The 27556-nt window shown below is 38.8% G+C and overlaps 1 protein-coding gene across 1 annotated transcript in view; it reads right to left on the bottom strand.

Annotated features, from left to right (window-relative positions):
- UNC13C (unc-13 homolog C) overlaps positions 1-27556 on the bottom strand; it is a 325566-nt gene that overhangs the window by 161713 nt on the left and 136297 nt on the right. The window contains 3 exon segments of the mRNA XM_067555862.1: positions 8949-9112; positions 11243-11358; positions 13692-13861. Of these exon segments, the coding sequence (XP_067411963.1) occupies positions 8949-9112; positions 11243-11358; positions 13692-13861 (450 nt within the window).

Raw genomic sequence — 27556 nt, 5'->3', positions numbered from 1 at the left:
GTAGTGCTCTGGCCACTCCCTTTCACCCAGCAAACCACACATGAGTAGGCCAATTGTATGTCCCTTTTTATGCTGTTGGAATGGTGTAAAAGGGCCCTACAGAGGACTGGGATCTGGCCCAAGATCTGGATCTCAATCCTTTATTTCTGGCACTTCCTTAAATCTGGAACTCTCACCGAAGTAGACTGCTTCTAGAAGTGAGGATTAATCACACGAATTAAACCTTGTAAGTTTAGTCCTAGGTTTTTTAAGGCTAGCCATAACATAATTTTCCTATGATTTACCAGGTTAAATAGGTGTTTTGCTTTTGGGAGCCATTTTCAGGCATTCTGCCTAGTGCATCATGTTGGTCAAAACAGAGGGGTGAATGATATAGGTTAGAAGACAGCCTTAGGACGCATTTCACAAATGACACAGTTTAAGAATAGACTATATTGTATTGTAAAATAAAACAAATTAAAATGCAAATATCTTAGTTATTTCTTAGAATGAAACTACACGCTTTAGAAATGCTTACATTTTTCTGCAGCACTGTTAAAAGACACTGGATTATTAACATTAAGCACTTTGGCTTCAATTTTGCAATAAAATTAGCTTGGTGTCAAAACAATTTTAAAAAATCGAAATGCAGTTTCGTTACTGTATCAACACAGTTGAAATTCTAAGCGTGTAACATTTAAATTGCTGTTAATGAGGGAGCTTAGTGACATATTTTCAGCAGCAGCAGATCTGCAATAATAGTCTTATATTATGGTTTTGGAAAATTAACAGAAGGAAAATCATTTGAAAATATAAAATTTCTTCTATTGCCTTTCTAAGTGCTATTAGACCACTTTTTTCTTTTTTCACAAAAACCTGTAAGGCAAATGGGTGAGTAAGCATACTAGCACTGTAGCAAATATGACTTGAGGGGTGGAGCCAAAGTATCCCTCAGAGATGGGGAATAACAGTCAGAGTCTACTGTCTTGATCTTACATTCCACAGAAGAGACCTCATGCTGGTCCAGGGAATGAGGAAAGGCAGTGTGTAGCTTCCTGATCCTGATGCTGCTAGGGTCCAGCTTACTCCTGGAGTTGGTTAGGGCAGCCAAGGACCCAGCTGCCTAGTAGTTATAGTCCTGATAGCGGTTGAAGAATAGTTGGAGCATAAGAATGACTGACTATACCTCCTCCCTGTCCCCAACATGAGCTCCTCACCACACTGGCCTACTCTAGAACTCACCCCCACACACATGATATATCACCTATTCTGGGGGCTCAGAGTGTGTCAAGGAGGCTGCTTACATGGGGAAATTTCCAGAGTGTGGCTTGCAGTCTGCTTTCAACTATTTTGCTTGGTGTATCTTTGTGGCACAAGCACATGGATGAATTCCCCCCAAAGCCCTGTGAAGAAGAGCCAGTGACCTAAGGATCTGACCCAACTTCCTTTGAAATGGAATAGCAACATTTCTGTTGATTTGAATGAGAGCTGGATCAGGCAGCAAGCTAAGAAAGCTCTCGCTTGGTGGCTGGCATGGTGTCACTGCATCTGTAGCCAAAACTGATCTGGGGCCTGATTTTCAGAGATGATGACATCCCACTGACTTCAGTTGGAGTCGGCTGCTCAGCACCACTGAAAATGAGGCCCATTGTCTTTATTTATTGCTGCCCTAAAACTATGCAAGATCAAATCCAATCTGCAGGATCTGTGACTCTTATACTCTTCATGCTAGAATGAATCCCATCAGAGATTGAAGCTGACAGACACACATGCAGGAGAAGCTAATTATCATGTACTCCTAAACGAAGCAAAAGCTATCAACGAAAATGACCTTAGTGGGTGATTTGAGTGCTTCCTGCACTGCAGCCACTTTCTGTGAAGTCCAGCAGGAGAAAGAAGTGGCACAGCTAATGTGAATTAATCTGATGGAATGAGAATTGTATTGTTGAGATAGGAGGGTTAGGTGCTGTCCATGTTGACCCTTGCTAGTGAGAGGAGAAGACGCAATGCCTATTGCACTTGACTCCACTATAGAACATGCCCAAGTCTCCAGATGCTTAATTTCAGAGTCACAGTATTTGTCCCTGGTTCTGGCTATTTCTTCTAAAGGGAAAGATATAAGATTGGATTGGGGAAGGAGGCAGAAACATATTCCTTTCCTGGTGGAGAGGGTCTCTATGTTACCACCACTTTAATTGTAAGTTTCTCAACCCTACTCACCTGATTAGCCTTCAAGTTATAGCATTTGCAGCACATATCAACATCCCCATGCAACAATGTAGAACACAGATCCTCAAAATGAGGGACCACTGGAACATTTAGCCCCTTCAATGTGTCCAGCTACTCAATACTGCCCTCCTTCTTTGTCTCTCTCTCTACATTGCCCCAAATGTCCTTCTCTATGTGTACTGCCTTCTGTTCTATCTGACTGCTTCCCAAGTTCCCCTTTCTCATTCCCACTTCCTCCCTACATGTATGAGCAGCCACACTCCAGCAGGTTCTCTGCCTTTGGTACTAATGGGGAGTGAAGATAAAAGAACAGTTACTTACCGGAGAGCAACTGTGGTTCTTTGAGATGTGTTGTCCACATGGATTCCACCCTTGGGGGTGTCAGATCAGATTCTTTTGGCCAGCAGTGTCTGTTGAAGCTGTGCCTGTCCCAGATATTGTCGTGTCATCACAGCTGAGGACATAAAGGGCAGAGCAGGCCAACCATCCTTCAGTCCGTTTGCCATTACAGGATCCCAGAGTAGGACAGGAAAGGAGAGTGGGTCATGGAATCTATGTGGACAACACATCCTGAAGAAACACAATTACTGTAAGGTAAGTAACCATTCTTTCTTTGAGTGACTGTCCACATGGATTCCACTCTTGGTGCCTAATAAGTAGTTGTCTGTTTGCTTGGAGGCAGGCAGTAGGGGTCCTACTTAAACAATGACTTAAACAAAAGCCCTACCAGAGCAGGCATCTGATCTGGAAGCCTAAATTAAAGAGTAATATCTTATAACGTTGTGGATTGAGCTCCATGTAACTGTCCTGCAGATTTCACAAATAGGGACATTTTTCTAATAGGCTGCAGAGGCTGCCTGAGCTCTAAATGTGGGTAGAGGATCAAATCTGACTAAGATGTAACTTCTCCTTGTTCAGCTGGAGACCCATTTACATAATATACAAGAGGCTATTGTTTGATATGTAACTCTTTCTGCAACCACCACAAACAGTTTAGGGGTGCTCCTGAACGGTGTGGTCCTGTCAATGTATAAAGCCAGTGCCCTTACCACATCAAGTGTGAGAAGTTTTGCTTACCTGGGTTTGAGTGAGGCTTGGGGATGAACAATGGGAGCTGACCAAATTGATTCACATAGCTCTCTGAAGCAATTTCGGGCAGAAACTTGGGATGAGGCCTGAGAGTGACCCTGTCCTTTTAAGACATTGAATGAGGTCTTGTATCTCCCTTATCTCTCTGAAGTGATGCAATAGCTACTACAAAGGCTGTCTTCACTGATAAGTGGTAAAGGAAAGGGGGAGTACCTATCTACCTTATTAATAGTATATTGAGGAATGAAGAGGGAGAGGGACTCTGAAACCGGTGTGAAAAACACAAATCGAGCCCTTAAAGAATCTTGCACCTGTAGCATGAGAAAATGAAGCGTGGCCCTGGATAGGGAGATGGTGTGATGATATTGCTGCTAGATGGACTGTTATGGAGCTGATAGCTCAGACTGCTCAGGGCTAATAAATAATCCAAGATTGTTGGCATGGGTGATGCCAAGGGCACTAGCTGGTGCTGAAATGCCCAAACAGAAAGCCTTTTCCACTTACCTCAATAAGTTAGCCTGTTTGAGCTTTAGCTGAACACCTTCTTTCAGTGTTGTCAGCCAGCCAGCATCCAGGCTGTTAGATATAACACAGATGGGTCCAGCTGATCCTCTGACCATTTTTCTGCAAGACCTGTCAGCTCCCTGGGACGTGGCTGGAAAGGGCACTGGCATTTACATTTGCCACAAGTCTTTTGAGGTAGGTCTGTATAGCCAGTGGCAGTGAGCCTCTGGTCAACAGATTTGGGCTTGTGCTACAAAGAGCTGTATAGACAGCACTTTGAAGTTGCGGCTTGGGCTGGAGCTCAGGCTCTGAAACCCATCCATACCCCTAGCTTCAGAGTCCAAGCCATAATGTCTACACAGCTATTTTCAATACAGTACCACAAGAGTGAATCTGTTGACCTGGGTTGGCAGGCTCACTGCTGCAAGTTGCATAGACATGCCCTTGAAGGCTCCAACAGTTCCTCATTTGTAAGCATGGTAAGCCTGCCATGCCTGGCAGCAGGGGAAGTGGTGCAAGTCAGAGAGAAAGCCCTATTATGCCTCGATAGGGATGAAGAAAAGAAGTACACGTCTTCCAAGAGAGGGTTGTCCTGTCAGGAGGGTTCTGGCTCTGTTGTGCTCTCCTTAACTGGAAGATGGCAAAATCAGGTTTGCCGATCCCTCCTTTACCTGCTGTACCAATGACTTGGTAGCTGGTAGTTTACTTATCACCACCCTCAACATCTCAAGTATCGGAGACTCCAGTGCTGAGCCCCCAGATAAATCACTCGGTAGCATAGATGCCCTAGCTACCAACACAATAGATACTGATGAGCTAAGCACCAGGGAACATGGTTCCAAAGGTGCCTGTACAGAGGCTGTGGGCACTGAGTTACTGGATCACTACTGAGAGAAACACAGTACACAGATTTAGTGGGTATTGCCACTACCTCTAAGCAGTCAGTACTAGGACACCAGGGAGACTATACTCAGACTATTGGTTGCCCTTTGACTATTGAACCCAGACAAGTTGGACATGTTATGCCTCAGTTAGGTAGAAACTGACCTATGCCTGGCTCGTCTCTTGAGTAGTGGTTCTTCCCACCCCAGTTAGAAGCCACTGAAGCTAGAATAAAGGCAGACAAATGGGGCTTCTCTGTCAACATAATGTGAGAGCTTGGGGTGAAACTGAAGTTCACTGGGGAACTAATGGAGAAGGGAGGAGGACTGAGGTTTAGTTGCATTCTTCCTTTCAGTGTCGAAGGAGGCTTGCCTAGAGTGCACCAGAAGGAACAATTTTAGGTGGGCTTCTCTAGCTTTTTGAGTCCACTTAGAGCATTATTGAAATGGAACATGTTCCTCTCCCAAACATAACTAGAATGTCCATCACTAAGAGGCACTGAAGCTTCATAAGAGGGGCAGGTTTTAAACCTTAGAGATTTTGCTTCCGACATTTTACTAGAGTCCCTGTACAAGGGCAGGGGTTTAGCCTACAACTAGAATATGACTAACTAGAAGCTGCCAAAGTCTTTCCACACTGCTGGAGCCTTTGTCTGCAGCACAGAAGGGCTCCAGGGGCAGGGAGGTGACCGAGCCTTTCTCCCATGCCCAAGCCCTTCCCCGCTGCCTTCCTCAACAGAGTTTTTCCCCACTGCATAGTCTTTTCCTACACAGGGGAAAGACTCCAGCAGCAGGGAGGCAATAGGACACTACATTGCTAAAAAGAGCAGCGTAGATAGGGAGGCACAGGTTAAGTGAGTAGTGAGCATGTAGAGCAGGGATAATCAATTATTATTTGTCAAGATCCACATTTCTTGGTCAAGGTATAGTCAAGGTCCAGACTCCAGGCACAATAATACAAAAATAATAATGATAATGATAATAATAATAAGTAAATAAAAATATTTTGGGGTCTATTCAGAAGCATCTGGCGGTCCCGAATTTAGCCCGTGGTTCACCTATTTACTATCCCTGTTGTAGGGTATGTACTCACATACATACCCACACCCCTCAGACATGTCTTTTCTTGCCTAAACTGTGCCTCACCAGCCCCAACTGACACTGTATAATCTGTTCTTGCACACACGGAGTGCATGCACACCCCAGAGTAGTAGAATCTATGTGAACAATCACTCAAAGAACCAGTAGCTGGTTCTTTGAGTGATTGTTATGCAGAAAGGCATGGTGATGGTGGAAGAAGTGTAGCTGGAGAAGTTTGCAGAGCTGCAGCTCTGGACACAGGAGTTCACGACTGACATACAGAACTGCTATTGCTTTGCAAGCCTCTTCCCACTGCTCCATCACCAGCCATTGTACCTCAGATCTTTCCTGGAAAGATCAGGTCTAGGGGTGAAAGGGTCTCTGTGGCACTTAACTTTTATGCTGAGAACGCCAACAAAGGTATTTGTCAGTGCCAATTGTTGTGGTGCTTTTTGTGGATTTTACCATAAGACACACAACCTGCAAACCAGATCTTGGAGTGTCAAATGCTTACGAAGTTTCCTCTGACAAGTAATTATATTCAAATTCTCTTTCTGTTGTATACTGGAAAATTGCTTTTCTTTTAGACTGAAGATATATTTACCACATGGGATCTGCTCTTACGCCTTCTGATCAATCAATTCTCCAAATCAAGAAACTGCATACTTTCTCTTGGTTGTTCAACATACTCCACAAAGAAAGATACTTTTTCATAAACACAAGCAAAGCCAATAGACGATCATCCCAAAGAAAACTCCCTGCAGTAGAACTGCAGTGGTTTTATTGAGATGCTTCCTTGAACTGTATGAGTGCACATACTCTTATGAGTTGTCCATTAGATTTGGCTGAGTAATTCATGACAAATAATTTATATGACAAATTATCTGTTTTATATTAAAAAAAAATTGTCCATAGTTTTGTGAACAAACTCATTACTAAAAATTAATTATTGCCAATTAATTTAAACAAATAATACTTGGTATGTAAATTTATATATGAGCTATTCATTGTGAGCACTTAAAGTATAAAATGCAATAGGTCACATGATAAGACTTCTTTTCCCTGACTGGATGATCATAACTCTTAGTCTCCAGTTTCTGGTGAAATTACTTATGATTATGAATCTTGAAATTCAGATTCTGCAATATTATACAATGTTTATTTTACAGTTTCTAGTCTGGAATTCCTGACAATAAAATCCATTCATAGAATATTTATAGAAAGCAAACACAAAAAGGGGACAAACCAATATAAGACAATTCATTAAAAGAAAAAAGTGAATGCAGATTGTTAGAAAATGTTCTGCAGTATTTGCTCAGCTCTGTTTCTCTTCCTTTTTTATGATGAAAATCAGGCTGTTACATTATTTATCAACTGAAAATTGCAATTTTCAAAAAACTCCTCTTCAAATGAAAAATTAATCTTTCTATTTTTACTACTATTAATGAAGAACTTAATCCAAAAGAACCAAACATACAACCCTAACTTACATCACATTTGAATCCCAGAAAGTTAGATTTAAACCACCCTGTGGAAAAATGAGATTGGTCTCAAACTTTCCTATAGATTTTTCATCTAAACATCATGAAGTAAAACACAGATAAATTCAATAAATACATTTTTCTGCTAAAGGTCTCTGACTGATGCACATTTATCCCCTGGTGAGATAACCAGTCACACCCAAGGGGTAATTGGAAGGGAACTTTGTGACAGAGAATCAGACCTGCTTTTTCTGAGAAAGGCAACAGAAACATCCATCACAGGGCCTTAAGTCTCAAGAGATCATCATGGAGCAGAACCAGTATTGTTTTTGCTTTCATCAATGAAGTGAAGGCTCAGTAGGCATCATATTCTGCATGGTTTTATATTATAAAATAAATGTCATTTCTCATTAAATGACTTGGTCCGAAATCATTTATGGGAACATCATAGAATAGAAATAAACCTAGCTATAAAATTATAATAGTACATTAAGTAATAATTCAGTTCTTTAAGCAAGATGTAAGGATGTATAAAGTTAATGGAAAGATAAAGGAGAGAGGATACATGCATCTAGTGGCTAAAGGAGGGAACTGGGAATAAGAGGTTTTAGGTTCTATTTATGGACATGAGTTTCCCTATATGTGACATGGATATAATAATAGCAGAACGGAATTATCAGGCTTCACTAATTCATTTGTCCCATTTGCTTTGAGATCCTTGGAGGAACTGCACTAAAGTGCATATAAATAAAAAAATGCCCTTCTACCTTGTAGATAGAGATACAGTACAATATTTAACAATAAGCCTCAGTAAATAAAAGAAATAACCATTGCAATAGATGGTGTCATATCCTGCAATGAAAAACTTTGGGGTTGATGTGCTTAACATTATAAGAGAAGATAATTTGTTTTTAGAATATACTATCAAGAAATGGTGGAAACAAGATACATGTCCTGAATAATAATAATAAAAAATCTATAACAGCAACTTCGTAGTGCCAATGAATTCAATAATATTCATCTGGATTTACATGAGAGTAGTTGAGAGCAGAATTTGGTCCTTTTATACTGACAGATTTTCCACTGGGAAAATATACTGTAGATAATAGAGATTTATTCTCCTTTAATCTCCAGACACAAAGCCCATTAAGTAAGCGGACCTGTTCTAAAGTGACCAGAGAGTATTTCAATCTGGATTATCTAGTGCAGACTACAAATCACCTACAAATTTTAAGAGTTATGGTCAGCATGCCTTATAAACATATAATTGTGAAAGTGTACTGTTGACATCAACATTAAGTTTTCTATACTTCTGAAAGAGGGTACATCTGGGACTGATGTTGTAACACTACAACTGTTGATTTATTAAATCATCCAAAAATAATATAGGGTCTGATCCAAAGCCAAATGAGGAAAGTGGGAGTGTTTCCACTTACCTCAATGGGCTCTGTATCTGTTCCACAGAAATTATGATGGTGCAGTGCTAGGTATGCTCTGTGGATACAAACAACAGCTAATAAAACACTTTCACATTTCTACTGTTAACTGCAAAGTACTTCACTCTGACTATCCTTTGAGAAATAGATTTAAGTGACAGAACTTTTTAAATCAGGATTGTATTTGAAATGAAGAAACAAAGACGAAGGTTTTGAATTCTTCACTCCCCTCTGATAGACTTTTTAAAAATGAGAAATGATATACTTACGTCATAGCTTGATAAATATATTCAATTCCATAACGCATTGCAAATTCATCTACTATTTCTTGTGCTGCAGCATCAAAGTACACCTTCCAGGCTTCGTCTCCTTTCACTTCAGGGATTTTTACAACACCATTAGATTTAACTTCAGTCAAGTAATGGAATAGGTTCTAAAGGTAAGAGACTTTTTTCAGATTAATAGGAAATTTCAAAATCTATGTGGCATTATGTAAGTATATTCTATATTATAAAGGTTTTTTTCAGTGTATTCAAATTTGAGAATTTCAAATTTTGTTTGCCTCTGAAATGACTAGTACCAAACTAACCATCATTTGGGAGAGGCAAGACTAAAGTTTTAAAATATTTTTGTTATGGAGCTCTGCAGGCTAGTGATTCAGCAATCTGATCTATCTCCTTGACATAAGGTCATTTCAGTTAACCATTGCCGTCAGAGACAGTTCTAATGCTGTACAAAACAGTGCGGGAACTTTCTCTTCTGTTTTATGTGCCCTTGTTAATGAGTTATATCATTATGTTACAATACTCACTGAATTGTTCCGCTATTTGAATTGGATTTTTAACCAATTAATTTCAAGTTTCATGATTTAAAAATTCTGAGTTGTAGGCAATCTGTTAGAAATATCTCAGAAATTACTCGAAGAACAAAGGGACATAGCAATGATCAGGGTTTAGCAATCTTCACAGCAAGAGCTAGCATTTAATTTGCATTCAGTGACAGAGAATTTGTTCTTCTCAGATTGCCTTGCTTAGCTACAAACAAATCCAAAAACAGGTCTGTTGACTTTGATTTCCTGGATATTTTCAATGAAAAAGACGACCAACAATTTTGAGATCCTCTTCATTTTATCTTTATACAACCACTTCTCTTTAACTCATCCCATAAACATGTAGAGAGTGATCCTGCACCACTGATGTCAATGGAGTTTTGCCCTTCACTTCAAAGTGAAACTGCTTTGGGCCCTATACAATAGATACACACACTGTGCATGAAGACAGGTGCCCAATGTAACTGCACCTTAGAGACAATTTTGTAGATGCCATTTGTTAGTACTGTACCTTTCATAGTATTCTCATACAAAGTTTATCTATTTTCTTGTGCTTTGGGGATAAAAATTAAATGATGGGCCAGCTTGATGCAAACAGGAATTAATGGAGACAGAGATGCTATCAGGTAGCTGATGCTTTTATTTGGGATGAATTTTCTTTTAATTTATGTCAAAGGTGGCCTACTCTTGGTGCTGCTTGTTTCTCACCATCATTCCCAGGAATTTTTCCACCTGTCCTCATAATACTCTTGTTCTGGGACATTGCAGAACTACTGCAAGGATATTAATGCTCATCTGCCAGTGCTGCTGTACACTGTAAGACACCCTTCAATGAATCAGAGGAAGGAACATACATATATAATACAAATATTGTCCTCTGTTTACACAGTGAATGAAGAGCCTTCCTCTCTCTCCTCCACCCTGTATTTTTCATATTATATTTTCCCACTCATATCAAAGTCCTAACTCCCAAGGATCTAAAATTAGAAATAAGCAATCCAAATCAATAGTTACAATCGGAAACCAATACTTTTTTCTAAGGACATTCCTACAGGATGATCAGGAGAAGGAAAAGTCTAATATTTTATGAGATGCTTTCTTTCTTCCATTTAAAGCTCCAAACACAATTTAATGCTGGGCTTCTATTGTAGGCAAAGTCCAAACAAAACTAACAGGAATTTTGACTGAGAAAAACTGACCAATAAAGTCCCAGGAGCATAAATACTGCTCCCTATGGATTGCTGTGGCCTGTGTGGCAATTATCCTGAATATTTCATAACTGATTTCATGTCTCCCATGGATGATGTGAGAGCATATGTATTCTGAAGGGGATTTTTTTTTGGATAATTTAAAAATAAATAAATACAATCCTAGAATTCTTGATGACATTAACAAGCATGTGACTGGCATTTAAAATGCTGAAGACACAGAAATGCAGAAGCAAATCTTAGGAAGTTACATGCCCATTTCACCACTTTCTACTTTCTGGCCCATTTTGACAAGACCAATCTGCTGATGTAGTAGCATATCAGTCTCTTCTCCATGGACACAACGACTTTGAATCTGGTTGTGAGATTCAGTCACTGATACATTCTCCAAGAGTTTGAACTGAAAATCCTGTTGCGGTAAAACTAAATGCATCAGTGTTCTAGTTCACACAGCCTTATATTCTCTATTTATCTAATTTCTATGTAGCAAAATGATTTTGTACATGAACAAACTTCACTAACATACCTCATGTAAACATGTGTATTGCACATGGTATGGAGCAACTTTCTCCTCTCCTTTTATTTCAACATTGATTTTCAACCTAATGGCACCAGAAACAGCTGATTTATCTGTTCGTTTTTCTGATGAACAGAAAAATAATTGTTAGTTATTACCAAGAATACATTTCTATTGAAACAGAGAAACACTACTGCAGTTCTAAAAATTGCTTTGGTTCAAATAATGTTTTCTATGCCCCCAAAGTCCAGCTGTTGAGCACAACAGGCATTGATTTTCATAGTAAGGCATTTCTAATGTAATGTCATTTTTGATATCTTTGCAAACCTGAGCTGTGAAGTAGCAAATCTCCCATACTTTGTCACCCAAACAAACCCAGAATAGATTGTAAACAAACTTGTGTACTGTCTTTTAAAGGAAATGAGTTAATTCTTCTATTTCTTATTTACTATTATTATTATTATTGTTATTGGTGCTTCCCCCTGGCATTCCCGTCTTCACCAACAACCTCAAAGATTTCCATGCCTGAAGGGAAACGCAAAGTTCTTTACATAGGCGTGATTCCTCAATTGGGACTGAACCATGCTGAAGAAAAGATCTGGAGAACTTTCTACAAAGCCATCTACATTAGTCTATCTAGCTACTACTGCTCTTTGTGCTGACAGCTGTTCTTTGATTTCACCTCTTATTATTCCAGTACATGCCAGCAGTGAAGTCTGATTTAACAAGCATTAATTTTTTTTAAATAAATCTTTTGCATAGTGCTGTGAACTGAATCATGAATGAAGGGAATGCATTCTTATTGATACAATGCATTTCTTTTCTGAATCTTTCCTCTCTGCCCCCATATGTGATATGTGTGTGCGCACGCACATGCATGCACACTACAATGACGGATACTATCATCCTTTTTAAGATACTACAATCATAAGAGCCACCTACAAAGTTTATTGTAGAAGATAGTTAAAAGCTTTGTATTCTATGCATTTTCTTTCTTTTCTCCAGTTATGCAACGAGGGTGTGTATTTTCAACATTAAATTGTTTCTAATCAAATCAGTTAAGCAACAATTTCTGAAGCATCAGTTCTACCAATTGCTTGTGTATTATTGTATCAGTTTCATCAACTGAAAGATATTAAGGAAATCTTTCAGGATGACAATGACTTGTTTATTTTATTTTATATTTGTATGGAGAGTAATTTTAATAACACATTGCTAAAATATTTGTTTAATTTGCTGCAAAGAATCAAACTTTTTTCTTGACGTGTCTATGTATTTCAATAGCAAATGAAACATTAAGTAGAACAGTGGAGAAATAAAGGTATTAAATTGTGTGATCAAGATTTTTGCCCAGAAAATGTGTTCCAACTTTGGCAAACTCCCTGTTACATGAGTTACCTGAAAACCTTTTGCAGAGTAGGCAACTTAGATAAAATATTATTATCATATTTGTAGTCTCAAACATATAGCAGATAGACTTGAGCTACAGCACATCTTGTGGATACAAATTTGCTTCCAGAAAGAAAGCAACATTGCATGCTTATCTTTAAGTAAGCTAAAACCTACTTGCAAACATAAGGATTATTTGAACAAATACAAATTGGCACGTTGTGTATAATCGTGGGCCTCATTCTCATCTCTATTACATGGGTATAAATTAGAAGAGAGTCCAATGACAACAGAATTATGCAAGTGTAATATCAAAGGAGAATTAGGCGCAGGCCTGTCCATAAACATACATTAATTAAATGATAATACTGATATTACTTGATATTCAGTAAGCAAATGATTCTATATGTTTTTCTGCAGATCTTTGGAGATTCACTTCACATACAAGTGTGAGAATAAAGTAATATGAAGTATTTCTTTATACTGTCCTTTTAGCTGTAGCAAAACTATTTACCAAATCCTTTGAGATAATTGTATTTTGAATTAAATCAAAATTTTGTCTTTTGGAGCAGGAATTGTTTTAATTGGCCAACTATTCAATCTTTAAACAAAGTTTTATTTCTCTTACGTCTGAATCAAAAGTGAGATCTAATTCCACCTTGACCTTTTAAACCTCGAATCCAAAACTGAGTATAATTTTATATATAAGAGGGGGGCTGGCAGAAGCCCCCCAGGTAGATTTTGAATGAACATTGAGTTACCTGCACTGTATACTTTTATCTGCTGGGTAGTCCCAGACATCTAATAATAAAGTTGCGGCCTCATTAAAAAATATCAAGTGTCTCTTGTCCTTCTTTCGATATAGCCAGACAATTATTTCTCTAAGTCTGAATCAAATGTGAAATCTAATTCCACCTCGACTTTTAAACCTAGAATCCAAAACTGAGTATAATTTTACATATGAAGGGGAGTATTAGTCTCCTACAACAAATATGCATTACAAAGTTCACAGCACTATACATGTTAAGATGGTCTAAAATAACATTAAGTAATATAAAATGGTTAATACCTAAGTTGTACCATACATCCATTTCTCCGCTTAGTGTTCTCACTTCAATGATTGTTTGTCCCAGAAAGTCATCTGATTCCTTTTTGAAATGTTGCTTTACTCTAGATTTAATGTCATCATCTTCATCCCAGACTCTCACTTTTATTCTGTCTGTGGAGTTATGGCATTCACTGTATATAACACACAACAAGATACAGGCTATGATACATTTTCCCAAATAGACTTGGGAATTACTGTTTGTTGTTATATATTATTTCTATTATTGTAGTGCTTAGGAACCCCAGTCATTGACCAAAACCCCATTATGCTAGGCGCTGTTGAAACACAGAACAAAAAAGACAATCCATGCCCCAAAGAGCTTACAATATAAAACAAGAGACAACAGATGATAGGGAAGGATAATTAAAAAGGCAGGGGAAACAAGCAGCAGTAGCTTTCAAAACACAAATAATTTTTTGAGGCATGCCTTACTTCCTTCCATGGAAACCTCACCACTGATGAAGGTCCCCCTCTACGGGGAAATGCCTGGGGCAGCTAAAGCCAGGAGAGACCCTGGCAGTGTGGCTTCATTAGACCCATGCTACCAAAGTGGAGGGCCAGAAGAACCACAGCGGACTGAAAGTGTTGGGGAGGCACACAGATTCCATGTTGATGTATGTGGCCTCACACTGACCTTCTGGGCACTGCAGAGATTTTGAGGAATATGGGGGAGGGATGGGGGAGAAGGGAGATGGCCCCACATTGTATTCAGTGAGACAGGAGAGGCAGACTCCATATTTTCCTGATGGAATGACAGGACAGAAAACTGAGAGAGGAAACTTCGCAGAGATTTCCTCCCATCAGCTCCTGTAGTAAGGCCCATCAGATTGACAGTTATTTCTTATTTCTGTAACCACTGTAACCACTTATTTCTGCAACCAACTGTTGCTCAGTGTTGACTTTTTAATGGCACAGGAATACTTGGGCATAGAAAATCTGCAGAATAGCGGATCAAGCTGCAGTCTCAGGTTATAGGCTCAAAACCTCACTTTTAAGACACTCTAGCTGGACTGATGCTTGCTTTCCATTATTTGTAGATTCAATGACATTATTTCAGAGCTCATCATTCTGCAACACTACAAAAAAGTTTTCAAAATGTTACCTTAGTTTTAATTAACCTGCAAAAAGGGTTTAAATTCAATAATAAACCTGTATCTTCAGCATGGTTTATTGGACTAGGCATGAGACTAGCTCCAGAGTTCTAGTTTGAGTGCCCAGCTCTACCATTAACTGACAGTGTGTCTCAATTTCTCCAGTATTGATATGGTCATATGTGTACTTACATCCCAACTGGCATCTTACAGGAGTGTTCAAAGAATGCAATAATTATGGTTGATAATGGCCTTTGAAACTGGAAAGCACTTTAAGTGGTAAGAGTTATTCCCCTCAGAGCCAATCAATAAGTAAATATGACACACCCATCTTTTAGCTTGCTTCATTGTAGCCATTGTTTGGGTATCACAAAAATGCTTATGCTAGACCAGATGCCAATTAAAAAAAAAAGGGGTTTATCATTAACAAATAGTATTATTACTATTAATTAATTATTAATTATTATTATTATTATTATATAATATAATAATAATAAATAATTTCACTCCACTGTTTTCTAAAACATTGCCTAGCACTCTGGACAAAGTCCCCAGGTTGCATTTACAGCGTATAGTCCAGTATTTGTATACACAGTGGAAATTAAATGAGAACATTTTCATAGGCATTACAGTTCAGAGAGACATAAAACTCAAGCAAGCCAGTGGTAAAGATGGAAGAGAATTATTTTTTATTTTCCTGCTTCCTAATTTACCACCATATCTTATTCTCCTTGAGAAACTCTAATTTTCATTCTGATATTCAGCAGGCTCAGAGAAAAGCATACTGTAGAAAGGCAGGACCACTCATCCTGCTGCCCCTTGCTTTAGAATCCCTCCTTCTCACTGACTGTGGAGTCCTCAAGCTTTCCCCATTCTGAAGCCCTCGCCCCATTTCCCCCAGATTCTGTTCCCTCCTGTTCATATTAGTGGCTAGAAGCATCCAGCCTAACAATGTGTTTTAATTAATAAGGCTAATAAAGCATTTCAGCTCACATCTGCATGTGAAAGCTAGCGTAATCAGTTGGTTGCATCTGACTGATATACCCAAAATATCATCACTCCTCCTGTAGCTGCATTCAAGGATTGATTTAATTGAGGTAAGAAAAGAAATAGAAAACATTGTGTGATTATTTTAGCACTTGATCTGTGTTGCTGAGTAGCTAAAACATCTATTTGTCGTCAGAGTGAATCTAAAAAGCCTGAAGAATATTTCCTGGTCAGCTGCTCTAAGGAGCTACATCATAACTGGTGTGATAAGAGAGATGCTTTTCTAATTCTATGGTAGCTTATGGTAAATCTAGGTCAATGAATAAGCAAAACCAGTTTACTGTAGATTTGAGTTTTTAGTAGATGGTTAATTATCTGCTTTCTTTTTCTGAAAAGCCAACATGGCTTAGTTTTTCCTTGAGTGCGGCCATCCAACTAATTAGACTGCACAATTTAAAATCATGGGGCCCAATCCTGAGAGTTATCATTACTTATGAGAGCAGATCCATTGGCCTTAATACAACTATTCATGAGAGAAAAGTGACTCGTGTATGAGTCTGTAAAATTGGATCCTTGTGAAGTAACTAAAATGAGAGTTAAAGCATCCTCCCTACTTTGAGTCCTATAATAATGTAGCATGCAACGGCAACTGAAAGATTGTTCCTTCTCTCTCTGTGTTTTTCAAGAACTCCATTTTTAGACTGGTGTCAAGAGTTTGGTATTGAATAAAGAAAGTATCACAATAATATATACTGGGCCAAATTCTTTTGTTTGATGCTCACAGAGATGGATTGAATACCCCAGGAAGATCGCATGAGCTGGTATAAAGACGCTTACACTTCTAGGCTGCTGCTGGTGTAGCAGGGGAAAGGTGGCATGTTGGAGGAAAGGGAATATGATTGACCATGACATTCCAGTGCAACACCAATCCTCATGTGTTATTCTGGCTCCTTTGGACCTGCTTGCAGCTAGCATAAATCAGAACAGCACAGAGGATGCTCTTGAGGGGAGGGCAACTATGATCTATCCACTGGGTGCAATCTTGGTGGAACCAGGATCAGGCCCCTGTTTGTTTGAATTACAGTGTAAGTGACTTTTTGGACTAAAGTTTGGGGCTTACATTTGTCTAACACATTTTTTTTTTCTTTTCTTAAAGGTTAATAACTTCACAAGATTTGTGAGGAACAAAAACACAATCATCATTGGAAATTAAGGTAAATGCTGATTAAACGGCAAGTTATCACTGTGCACCTCCTAGTAAATGCTGAGTCACGTGGAGGCATTTATTCTAGCTGTGTTCTTGACATGTTATCTTGTGTGTCTTTTTCAGTGGATTGGCACTAAATTTATATGAGAAAATTTCCTAACTCCATGAAATATATCTTTTTCTCTTCTGGATCTTAGTTTAGTGTGTTGTGGTGAGACACAAACTCTCTAGGCATTTATACCATCCTCATCACCATGTCTGAGCCCTGAGCCTCAGATCCAACCCCTCCTCCACATGCGTGGAGGCTCCCCAGGCAGCAAAACCAGTGCGATTCTGCAGGGAAGGAAAGGCAGAATCCCAGGAGGTTGAATAGAAGGTGCACAGCTCCATGGGGAGCCCCTCGAGGCAGTGAGATTATGGGGAGATTTATCACTGAGATTATGGAGGTTCTGCCATTGCATGAATCCTCTCAACTTTTCTGTACCACAGACTGCATATGCCACTGTAGTCACTGGACTTCTGTAACCTGCATATGAGAATTTGAGTCCTCGTGTGGTGGCAGGAAGGGTGTGGGGGGGGGGGGGGGAGGCGATTCCTTCTCCTGCCCACCTCACTTACCTGTCCATTGCCCAGCCTATCCAGACTCTGAGGATAAAATTTGACCCTTGCAGAAAATTTGCCCACTCTCCAGTAAGAAAAGATGAAAGTGGGGCAAAGAATAGTGTGAGGAGGCTAAGAAGTGAATTGCTATTTGGTGCACAAAGGTTCAGGGTACAGTGACATTCCAAAGCTGAAAAATTGCAGTATATTCAGATACTAAATGGTACATGCAAGTTTTAATAATTCCCCAATAGCACAGAAATACTACACAGCACACTCACATTTATGAAGTGCTTTACTGACATGAATTCATAATGCTCACATCATCCCTTTTTTTGTGAATTCAAAGTGAAGATTTAGATTTGGATTAAAAACCTTTATAATAAGTAAACATATTTATTTAATATTATGTAAATTTAATGTAACTGACACTGTCTGAACTCTATTGTATTTCCATCTATTGTATATCTGACATGCTCTCTTCAAATAACCCTCCAGCATCTCCAAGCTCATCATCAGAAGCAAGCTCCCAACAGACCAGGACACACCAACACAGAACAGCACCAGACCCTGCCAGAACAACAGACGCAAATTCTGTAGACATACCTCCACTGTTAGGACGATAATACCCCCTACAACAAACCTCTCAGGATCCATGTGCCTACACACGTCTATTACAACATGTAATGTATCTCATTCAGTGCACTAAATGCCCCCAAACCAACTGTGTGTGTGAAATGAGACAAGTACTATGCACTCGAATGAACTCACACAGAAAAATGATAAAAGATAAAAATACCCTATCACCTGTGGGTGCACACTTTTCACAAAGCAGTCACTCTATACCTGACCTCTCAGTCCTCATCTTGAAAGGAAACTTGCACAACAAGCCCAGAAGCTTAAATTCATAACTTTGTTTGACGCTAAAAATCATGGACTGAACAGAGACTGGATTTATGGTTTATTACAAGAATCTGTAAACCAATAACGCCTAATCCAAGCTTCCCCTCCTCCTCTTCTTCCCCCCCAGGACTGGAGAGGTGTGAATTAGCCACTTCACTTTGAATGATCCCTTGAAATGTGTTAACTATTTATGCAAAGCAATCAGTTTCACCTTGTACTTAACTGTGAAACTCTGGGTATGTTCCCAGATCTGAAAAAAAGCTCTGTGTAAGCTCTAAAGCTTTTCTTTCTCAGCAATAGAAGTTGGTTCTATAAAAGATATTACCTCGTCCACCTTGTCTCTCTCTCTCTTTTAATATTTAAATCAGAAACTCATGTGTATTGTGGCCAATTCTATTTATCATTAATTTAAAGAAGCTGGTAACTAAACCAACAGACAGGATGAAGAAAAGGTTTAATCAAATTTGGCTGAGAATGCAACTCAGTGCTATTGTACAGCGATTAATATATCTGTGTTGAGCAGAAAAATAGTTTCATCACAGCAACATGTTATGTTCATGGTCTCTAGGAAGAGCTCTCTTCTTATCCTCAGAGGAATTGCTTACTCGGAAACTGGCAGATGTTTTTCGTACTTTAGAGCATCAATTTTATATTGCTAAAAGGAAATCAATTTTGTTGAAACATCTAAATTTTCTTGTTATTTTACACAGCAATGAACTGCACTGTATGTTGGTAAAATTCAGGAAATAATCAATAGATTAGTATAGGCTTGGGATGGGGCAAATCTACAGATTGTGATTTAGACTGATATTTAAAATAACTGTTAAATTTCCAATCCCCAGAGGCTTGGTAACGCTCTTACCAGCCCTCTTCCACTTATGCAAATTGTGACAGCTAACTTGGAAACCACAAAAACTTTTCCAGTGGTTTATTCATTTAATTTAAATACAGGTGCAATGAAATTATGAACAAATCAATGTTGTTTCTCAGATATAACAGTGATTAAACTCAGAAGCTACAAGATCCTAAGCTCTGGAGGATCCAACCTATTGTGTGAAACATTGTAATAAGACACAAATGCTTTCACAATATGTATAAAGTGAATTTGTGATAGTTACAAAAGGGCATTAAGTTTTTTTTTGTTGAAGAGAAGGCCTGGTGGAAGGAGGATTTGCAGCCCCAACACCAGTTAGAAACGCTATGCAGTCTGTAGAAATGTGGGAGGCTGCCAGACAAAGGATAGACTAGATTACTGCAAAATACTCCCTTGTTCCCCAGCTCTTCTCAATTTGGGGCCAGATTACCCAGTCCACTAAGGCTGCTTTGTGCTACTCAGCCTTAAATCCTGCTGAACTGGTCAATGATGGATTACCCTTGCATAGAAGAATCCTCTGATAACACAGGGCTGATGTAAAAGCTTCTATGCCATCCCCTTCTTAGTGCCTGGCTTAACGGAGGAAGTAGGCAGAGCAGTGGTCCTGTATACAGCTGATCCCTAGTTGCCTGAATGGCTCCTGTGGGCTGTTGGCAAACAATGTCAAATAGAGAAAACTTCAGGCTATTGTCTTTCATATAGGAGACCAGGCTGATGCCTAACAATCTCATAAATCTTTGCCCTTCCACTTGAGCTGATCACAAGTTAGCCAATGCAGAGACCATGGACCTTAGGTAACACAATAATAGGTGCCTTAGATCTTGTCTACACTGCAGGTTACTTCAGTATAACTTCCGTCTCTCAGGGGTATGAATAATTCACATCCCGGGGCAACGTAAATTATAGTGACCTGAGTGCCGGTTAGAAAGCGTTACGTTGGCAGGAGAGCTTCTCCTGCTGACATAGATGCCGCCTCTTGCAGAAGCAGGAGTTATTAAGCTGACCGGAAAGCTCTCTCCTGTCAGCTTAGAGCGTCTCCACCACAACTGGCGATGCAACTGCACTGCTCTAAGTGTTATCTTGCAGATGTAGCCTTAGAAATACTACAATAGATAAAATAGGTATGATAGCTTATCAATTTGTTATATAAACTGCTTAGGAAAATCCTAGAGTAGTTGGAAACAAACTAAGTCATTATCCCTCAACCACCAACCAAAAGGGTGAACCTGCCAACCTTCTTATATTCCAGAATTATTCTAGACATATGCCTGAAAAGATAATGTGCTGTGGGGATTCAACATACCCAGCCAATATCAATTCACTTTTCAGCACACTGTATTTGAATCACAAGAAGCGGGAGTTGAATTGGGTGTGTCAAGGTGTAGTAGCATTTCAAAATCAAGTCACCAATCAAACTCTGCCCACTTGAGATGCTAAATAAGATTTCAGAATGAGACACTGCACGCAGCAGATAGCGGACAGATGTTCAGATTATGCTCATGCATACTCTGCTGCCCCTTGGTGGTGCCTGGATACCCTCTAGAGCAGGGGTGTCAAACAAACGGCTCGTGGGCCGCATTTGGCCCGCAAACCTTTTTGATCCTGCCCGTGTTCGGCCAGTGTAAGTGAGTCCTGCTGCTGCCGAAAGTTTCTCTGCATATGGCATGTCCACCAGGGCTCTGCGGGCTTCTAGGATGTGACTCTGTCAATGGAGTTCACACCCAACACACCACTGTACTAATCTTTGTACAAAATATGCCTTGTAAGTTATCATTTGAAAACTAATAACTCACTGGTCAATAATATCATGGTAAAATGTATGTAACAGCATTATATGTGAAGTTATGAACATTAGCTGAAATCATGACTGAAGTGTGTTTACCAGACAGGTCTGGGGAGTGGGTACACCTGTTTCTCAAAGACAAAAGACAAGTCGATACCTTGCCAGACGTCATCAAAGCTGATGGGCCATCACCTGCCAAATGGCCATTCTTTGGCAAAGAAAAGGGGCAGGAGCAATCAGATCTGCATCTTGGCAAGCCATTTAGCAAACTCCCCCTCCCCCACACCAGTGTCCATGTCTCCTGACTCTTAGCTGGAAAGAACTTTATCTGGGCATCACTCTCAAGAAGATGCATTTGAAAGGGTGATTGAACTATAAATGTGAGAGGCAAAAACACCTCACTCCTTCTCCATCTCTCTCTTTGCACCTAAGAAGACAAAGAAATAGTCCTTGGACTTTCGGGGAGGGGTCCTGACCCGAAGATTTGGGTCAGTGATGCTGCTGGAAGGATGTGGTAAGGACGTTATCCTAAATCCAGTATTGTTTGTTAAGTTGGGCACTAGGAAGCATTTTATCTTTATTTTTCTTGTACACCGCTTCTGACTTTTATGCCTCATTACTTGTGCTCACTTCCAATCCTATCTTCTTTTGTTAGTAAACTTGATTTATTATTTACTCCAATCCAGTGTGTTTAAGTTAATTTGTCTGGATAACTCCATTTAAGGCAGCAAATTGCTGTGTATCGTTCCCTTAGAGGGACAATGGACCTGACACATCTTGACTGTCCAAGAGAGGGCTGGACAATACAAAACATACATTTTGAGGGAGAAATCGGAGACTGGGAGCGCGTTGGGGATCACCCTGCCGTAGTAACCAAGGCTGGTGAGAGCCTGAGCGTGCTCAGAATGTGTCTGGCAGGCTGCAGTTACACATGGACACCCAGCAGCACCTGCATGCTGCTGGCTATTTGTGAGTCATCCAGGGTGGGAGCTACCGCAGCCAGGCATTGCAGGGCACCCCAGGCTACAGGCCAGGTGAAGACACAACATCTAACTGGTCCGGATAATACCCTGGAATGTCACATACTCCTTTTTGTGTGCACTGATCAACAGTGAAATAGGAACAAGGCTGATATTTAAATAATCATTGTAAGTCTTCAGCGCTTACACCTCCTAAGATGCACAGAGACCACCTCCACCTCTCAGACTGTCTGCACACTCAGGAAGACAACATTGTAATGACTGATACTTGGGTTTATTTTTTCATAGTTATCTTCACAACCATAAAGACTGGAGACTTAACTGTTTTAAAATGAAGGCTGAGATTCTGCAGCTTCCAAAGAAAACCTGAAGTGCTGTGAGCCACTCAAATTTTACAGTTAATAAGTAAAATAAATCAGAATTAAAATATAAATGGCCTGCTCTCTGTATTTTGTCTTTCAGAACATGTTGGTATGCATGTGTTGGTATGATATTTTAACATATCCTGCTCCATGCCATCATGCAGTTCTGAGGTCCCGTACACACCTAATTCAAGGGACACTATGCTTACCTATAAAAATGCTCTTTATAGTTCTACATGTTTTTTTCTGCTACATGGATTTTTAAATCTAGTCTTTCAGGAATGACTCATTTAAAAAAGCAAACAAATGCTGCTTTTAATCTAGATATTAAATATAAGCAAAAATGCATTATCCCAATCATAAAAGACAGATAGATTTGTTTATGTCAGGTACTGCTCTTATATTTCTTGTGCAGTCAAATAGGAACGCAAAACAGGGTCCTCAGTGCTATAATGAATTGTTTTAATTATGAAGCAGTGATAGGATTAATTTTTTTTAAATCATAATAAGAACCCATTTTCAACTGTTTAAAAATCATATTAAGTGGAGGTTAAATTTGAAGCATTATGTATTAAATTTCATAATTAATCATTTAGGATCTCATTTAGCTGAAAATATTTAAAAATATTTCAATAGTTCAGGAAAAAATAGGTAATAAAATTAGAACGGCTGGATCTTTTCCTGGTTCTTGTACTACTGTTTCTGTTAATTATAATCTCTGGAGAAAGCAACCGTCTGAGAATCTAAATGGCTTAACTGTCATTGTCTTCAAAGTTATGTTCTTGCCTCAATCTCTATCTAGTTTGTTTAACTGTTTTTGTTTAAGAAAGCTAGTCTCCAAATCAGTTCAGTATAGTTTTTATTTTGTCCTTCCCTTCTCAGATAATGGGTCTCATCTAAAGTCCACTGAAGTCAAGAGGAATCTTTCCACTGACGGCTTTGGATCAGACCCAACACTTTCCTTACCACAATTTCTGTGGCAGAACTCAGATTCTGTTATAGTTTGCTTTGACCAAGATGCCATATTTTTACAAAAACTAATATTCTGGGGATGTACTTCTTAATTTTTGAAATAAATGCTTAATCAAAATGCTGTTCGTCTAAAATGAATAAAAATGATAAATCTAAAGTTCAGTTGAATTCCAGTTCTATATCTGCCTTGATGATGATCAAGCAACAGGACATAGAAAGAGGGCAGGGGGTAGTAGCATATGATAGTTAAGAGCAATTGCCCCCTTCCCAGAAACTGGATCTCAGATCTCTAATATCATTTTAGTTCATGCTGTTTCACAGTCTCCTTTAGTGGCTTTATATAAATATTGAATAGGACAGGAAGTGTGTAGATGAGGTGAGGGCTCTGGAGATGGAGGCATATGTCTCCATTATGACTGTTGAGGTGTGGCCTGAGAGGAATGGATGAAACCATCTCAGGGCAGTTCTGTTAACTCCTGCCACATTTCTGATTCCAGACAAGAGAAGTCCATGGTCAATGTACTATGCCTGCTTTTCCCCATTAGCAAGAATAAGAAAATGAACCTAGCAGCTGAGAGCCAATACTGTTAATATTGTTCTATGGTCAATGCAGCACCAAACACAGACTCCGGTTAGGAAATCAAACAAAACATATTAAAAATGTCCATGTAACACAGTTAAATCCTTCAATATTTCTCCCCTAACCATTCCTGTGTTTCATGTACAGTACTGCAGACAATGTCATCACAAGGCAGATACATCTATTAATCCCAGAGGAAAGGTAATAAGAACACATCATCTTACGCAACATAAATATTAGGTGTAAAAATAGTTATTCACTATAAAGGTATGTGGAATGATCTAATAACATTGAAACAATTGTATAAGACAAAATGGAATACCTAGCACTGTGATGTCACTTCTATGCAGCTTTTTGAAAGAGAGTCAGTAGAAAGAAGAGCTGTTACTTTAACTCTATAGTGAATCCCAAGCTAAGTCAGTTCTGTCAATAACATATCTAGCATTGAAAAGATAAAATAATAGAATATGCACACATTATATTAGTGGATCATATCTTTGAAGAGACCAGATAAAGGATTTATTAAGAAGCAAGATTCAAAGCAGAGGGACCACAAACTGTAAAGCAATCTTAAACCACATTTGAAAGTCTTCAGTCGAGTTCTCACTGCTTGTTTTGGGGTTTCTCTATTGATTCTTTGTCAACAGCTGGCTCCCCAAATCACAGTCCTAAAATACATGTTTATTTTCCTTATGCATCCACAGTTTGGCAAGAAATAAAAATGAAAATTTGAATGTCTTCCTGAGTAAAAGGTTTTTCTAAGTGTTCCGTTTCTTCTCCCATACCTGCATAGCAGAGATTATATCCAGAAAAAAGACCCTGCTATTTCTGAAATGAATGTTCAGTTGAACTGAAACAACTCATATGGATGGTCATGATCTCTGGAAGTCTGAAAGCTTATTTATTACTGCTAATTGCACTGAGCTGAATGCTATCTTGATTGACACAGGAATGTCTTTTTCATCTGCACCCACGGCATTGAGAAGCAATCTCCGGTTTTAGACAATTCCCAATGAGATAATATTCAGAGAATGAACTTGGCTCTGAAAATCTTCTGGCACTTGTCTCACAGAGAAACATTTTAGACAAGATTTCTAGTAAAAAAACCCTTCTGTTTCAAAGTTGGTTCATTAAATTTTTGTGTTGGGGCCATCCATTCTTCTCTCTCTAATTTCTGTTCTTCCTTTCAAGTAATTAAACTGTGATTCATTTATCTTCTTTAGAGATGGAGGAATGGTTGAAATTTTGTTGTTTGAGTAAGTTAATAGATCAAATATTTCTCTGACAGCAGAAGAATTCAAGGTCAAGGAATTGGACTATGGTGAAGACAGCAGATGTAATAGGGTATTTCAAATACTGTATCAATTTTTTCAAGATGGATCTTCTTCAAAGGCAACTTTACTGGAGCAGTTAAACTATTGGCACTAGGCCAAACAGAAATCAGTCCAAATCACAGAGATCCAAGAAATTGAAAGTTTGTTGTTTTTTAAAAGAATAAATAAGAAGTCTTGGTATTTAAACATCATAGCACTTAACTTCCAGATGCTTTGCAGGAAAATTAATGCATTAATTCTCACAGCACTCCTATGGGTTGTGTAAGAAGTAATATCTCCATTTTACCTACTGAGGTCACCAATGTCAGAGCTGTGAATAGAACTCTTGATTCCCAGTCCCATGTTCATTCCTTACACAAACCACACTACTTCTTTGTACTTACAACAGGGAAAAATCTCATGGTTAGACAGAGCAGCAAATGCCAACTGGATCCTTATCAGCGCTGTAAACAAAAAGGTTGTAGCTCTAAGGAGAGCTATACTGCAACTTTTTCACCAAAGCTGGCACTCATCTCTGCCATTCCTAGAAGCCTATTTTCTGCAAATCCTGCCTCCTTGCTGATCATCTTAGCTACATCTACTCCTGGTTGGTTCAGCCACAGAAACTTTTCACCCCTACACTTCAGAAAAGCATCCCATTAGTTCATCAGTCCACTAAGCCCTGATCCTTATATCTACACCTCTCATAAAGATGACCGACTCAGATCCTCAGCAGAGGTAAATTGGAATAGCTTGACTGAATCAATGGCATCACCATTACAATTTACTCTTAAGTACAGTTTGGGAGATTCCCTTAAGTATAATACTTTGTAATCTTGGGTAGTATAAAAATAATAAAAAGAAAAACACTAATTCATGTTGACATAGTAATTCATGCATCGTTCATCTGTTTACATATTATGTGACATCATGTACCTTTGTAATGCATATTTTACAGTTACGATTTAACCTGCAAAGAGCTCATCTATCAACACTGAATTTTTCCCAACATTTATTTAACAATTTATTATAAGTGTGAGGAAATTAAATGCATGAAGGCACGTAAACACATAACAAGCCTTTCACCGGGTTGCTCTGGCTTTAAGCACTATTGGCACTAAGCACTATTTAGATATCTATTCAGACCAGTATTTTATTGGGTTTTTTTTTTTTTCTTTTTTGGCTTCTCTATAAGTGATATTGTCTCAGGCCAAGAAAGAAGCTATAAAAAAGAGACTTCCTCATTACCTAGAACAAACTGTCCTCATTGAATTATTGTGACCATCAGAGCTTGACAGCTATGTTTCACTAGAACAATAGAATTATTAGACAATAATAGACTCATGGGGCCTGGAGACAGAGTTTTTTTGGAAACTGGGCCATGACTGTGGAATTCACTGCCAGATCATTTTAGAATCATCACAAATCTCAATATCGTCAATATAAAAATGTAAAACGCATTGCTTTGACCTAGCTTTCCTCAATTAACCATATGCTTAAAAAAAAGGTAAGGCATTTTTTATGCTTCAGTGATAAATTCTGTATAAAGACTTTGAAAGACAAACAGTGCAGATTGAAAGGGGAATAAACAGGACTGTTATATTGAACGGTCTCCCAAAAGCAAGATACACATTTTTCCCTTATCATACTATCAGTCCTCCCATATTAATTATCTTCACTTATCATAGCAAGCGTTTGACAAAGTACCAGCTGTTTTTCCTTTTTAAGAAAACTACAGTTTTGTCAGGCATTGAAGCTGAAAGATGAACTTCACTTTCTCTCTGTATCACAACTGTGACAGCAACAGCTGTCTGAATGCCCTTAAAGCACATATCTTTTCAGAGATCAGCTGAATTTCAGGTGCATTTTCATGCACGGAAAGAAACATTGATTCTGCACCATCTTATGCTGGCAAGCCAAACAATACAAGCTAAACCAATAGCATCATCAACAGAAAACTGGTATAATTCAGTAAGCTAGATTTTGTAGAAAAATGAAGTGATCTGCCCCTCTGGAATCAAGTTAGCTCTCTTTTACTTTTGCTTGCATGCATGTGCGTGCACAAACACATACCCTTTATCATATTGGTTACTACAATTTAAATATGTATACACTGGTATGCAAAAGAAAATAATTATTTATATTACAGTAGCACCTAAAGGCCCCAGCTCAGA

This window comes from Emydura macquarii, unplaced genomic scaffold (genome assembly GCF_026122565.2).
Source record: "Emydura macquarii macquarii isolate MOO-44397 ecotype Brisbane River unplaced genomic scaffold, CSIRO-AGI_Emac_v2 contig_1644, whole genome shotgun sequence".
In the NCBI taxonomy this organism is placed as follows: domain Eukaryota; kingdom Metazoa; phylum Chordata; order Testudines; family Chelidae; genus Emydura; species Emydura macquarii.
The sequence above is the reverse complement of the archived record's forward strand: the minus strand, read 5'-3'. Positions and strand labels throughout refer to the sequence as shown.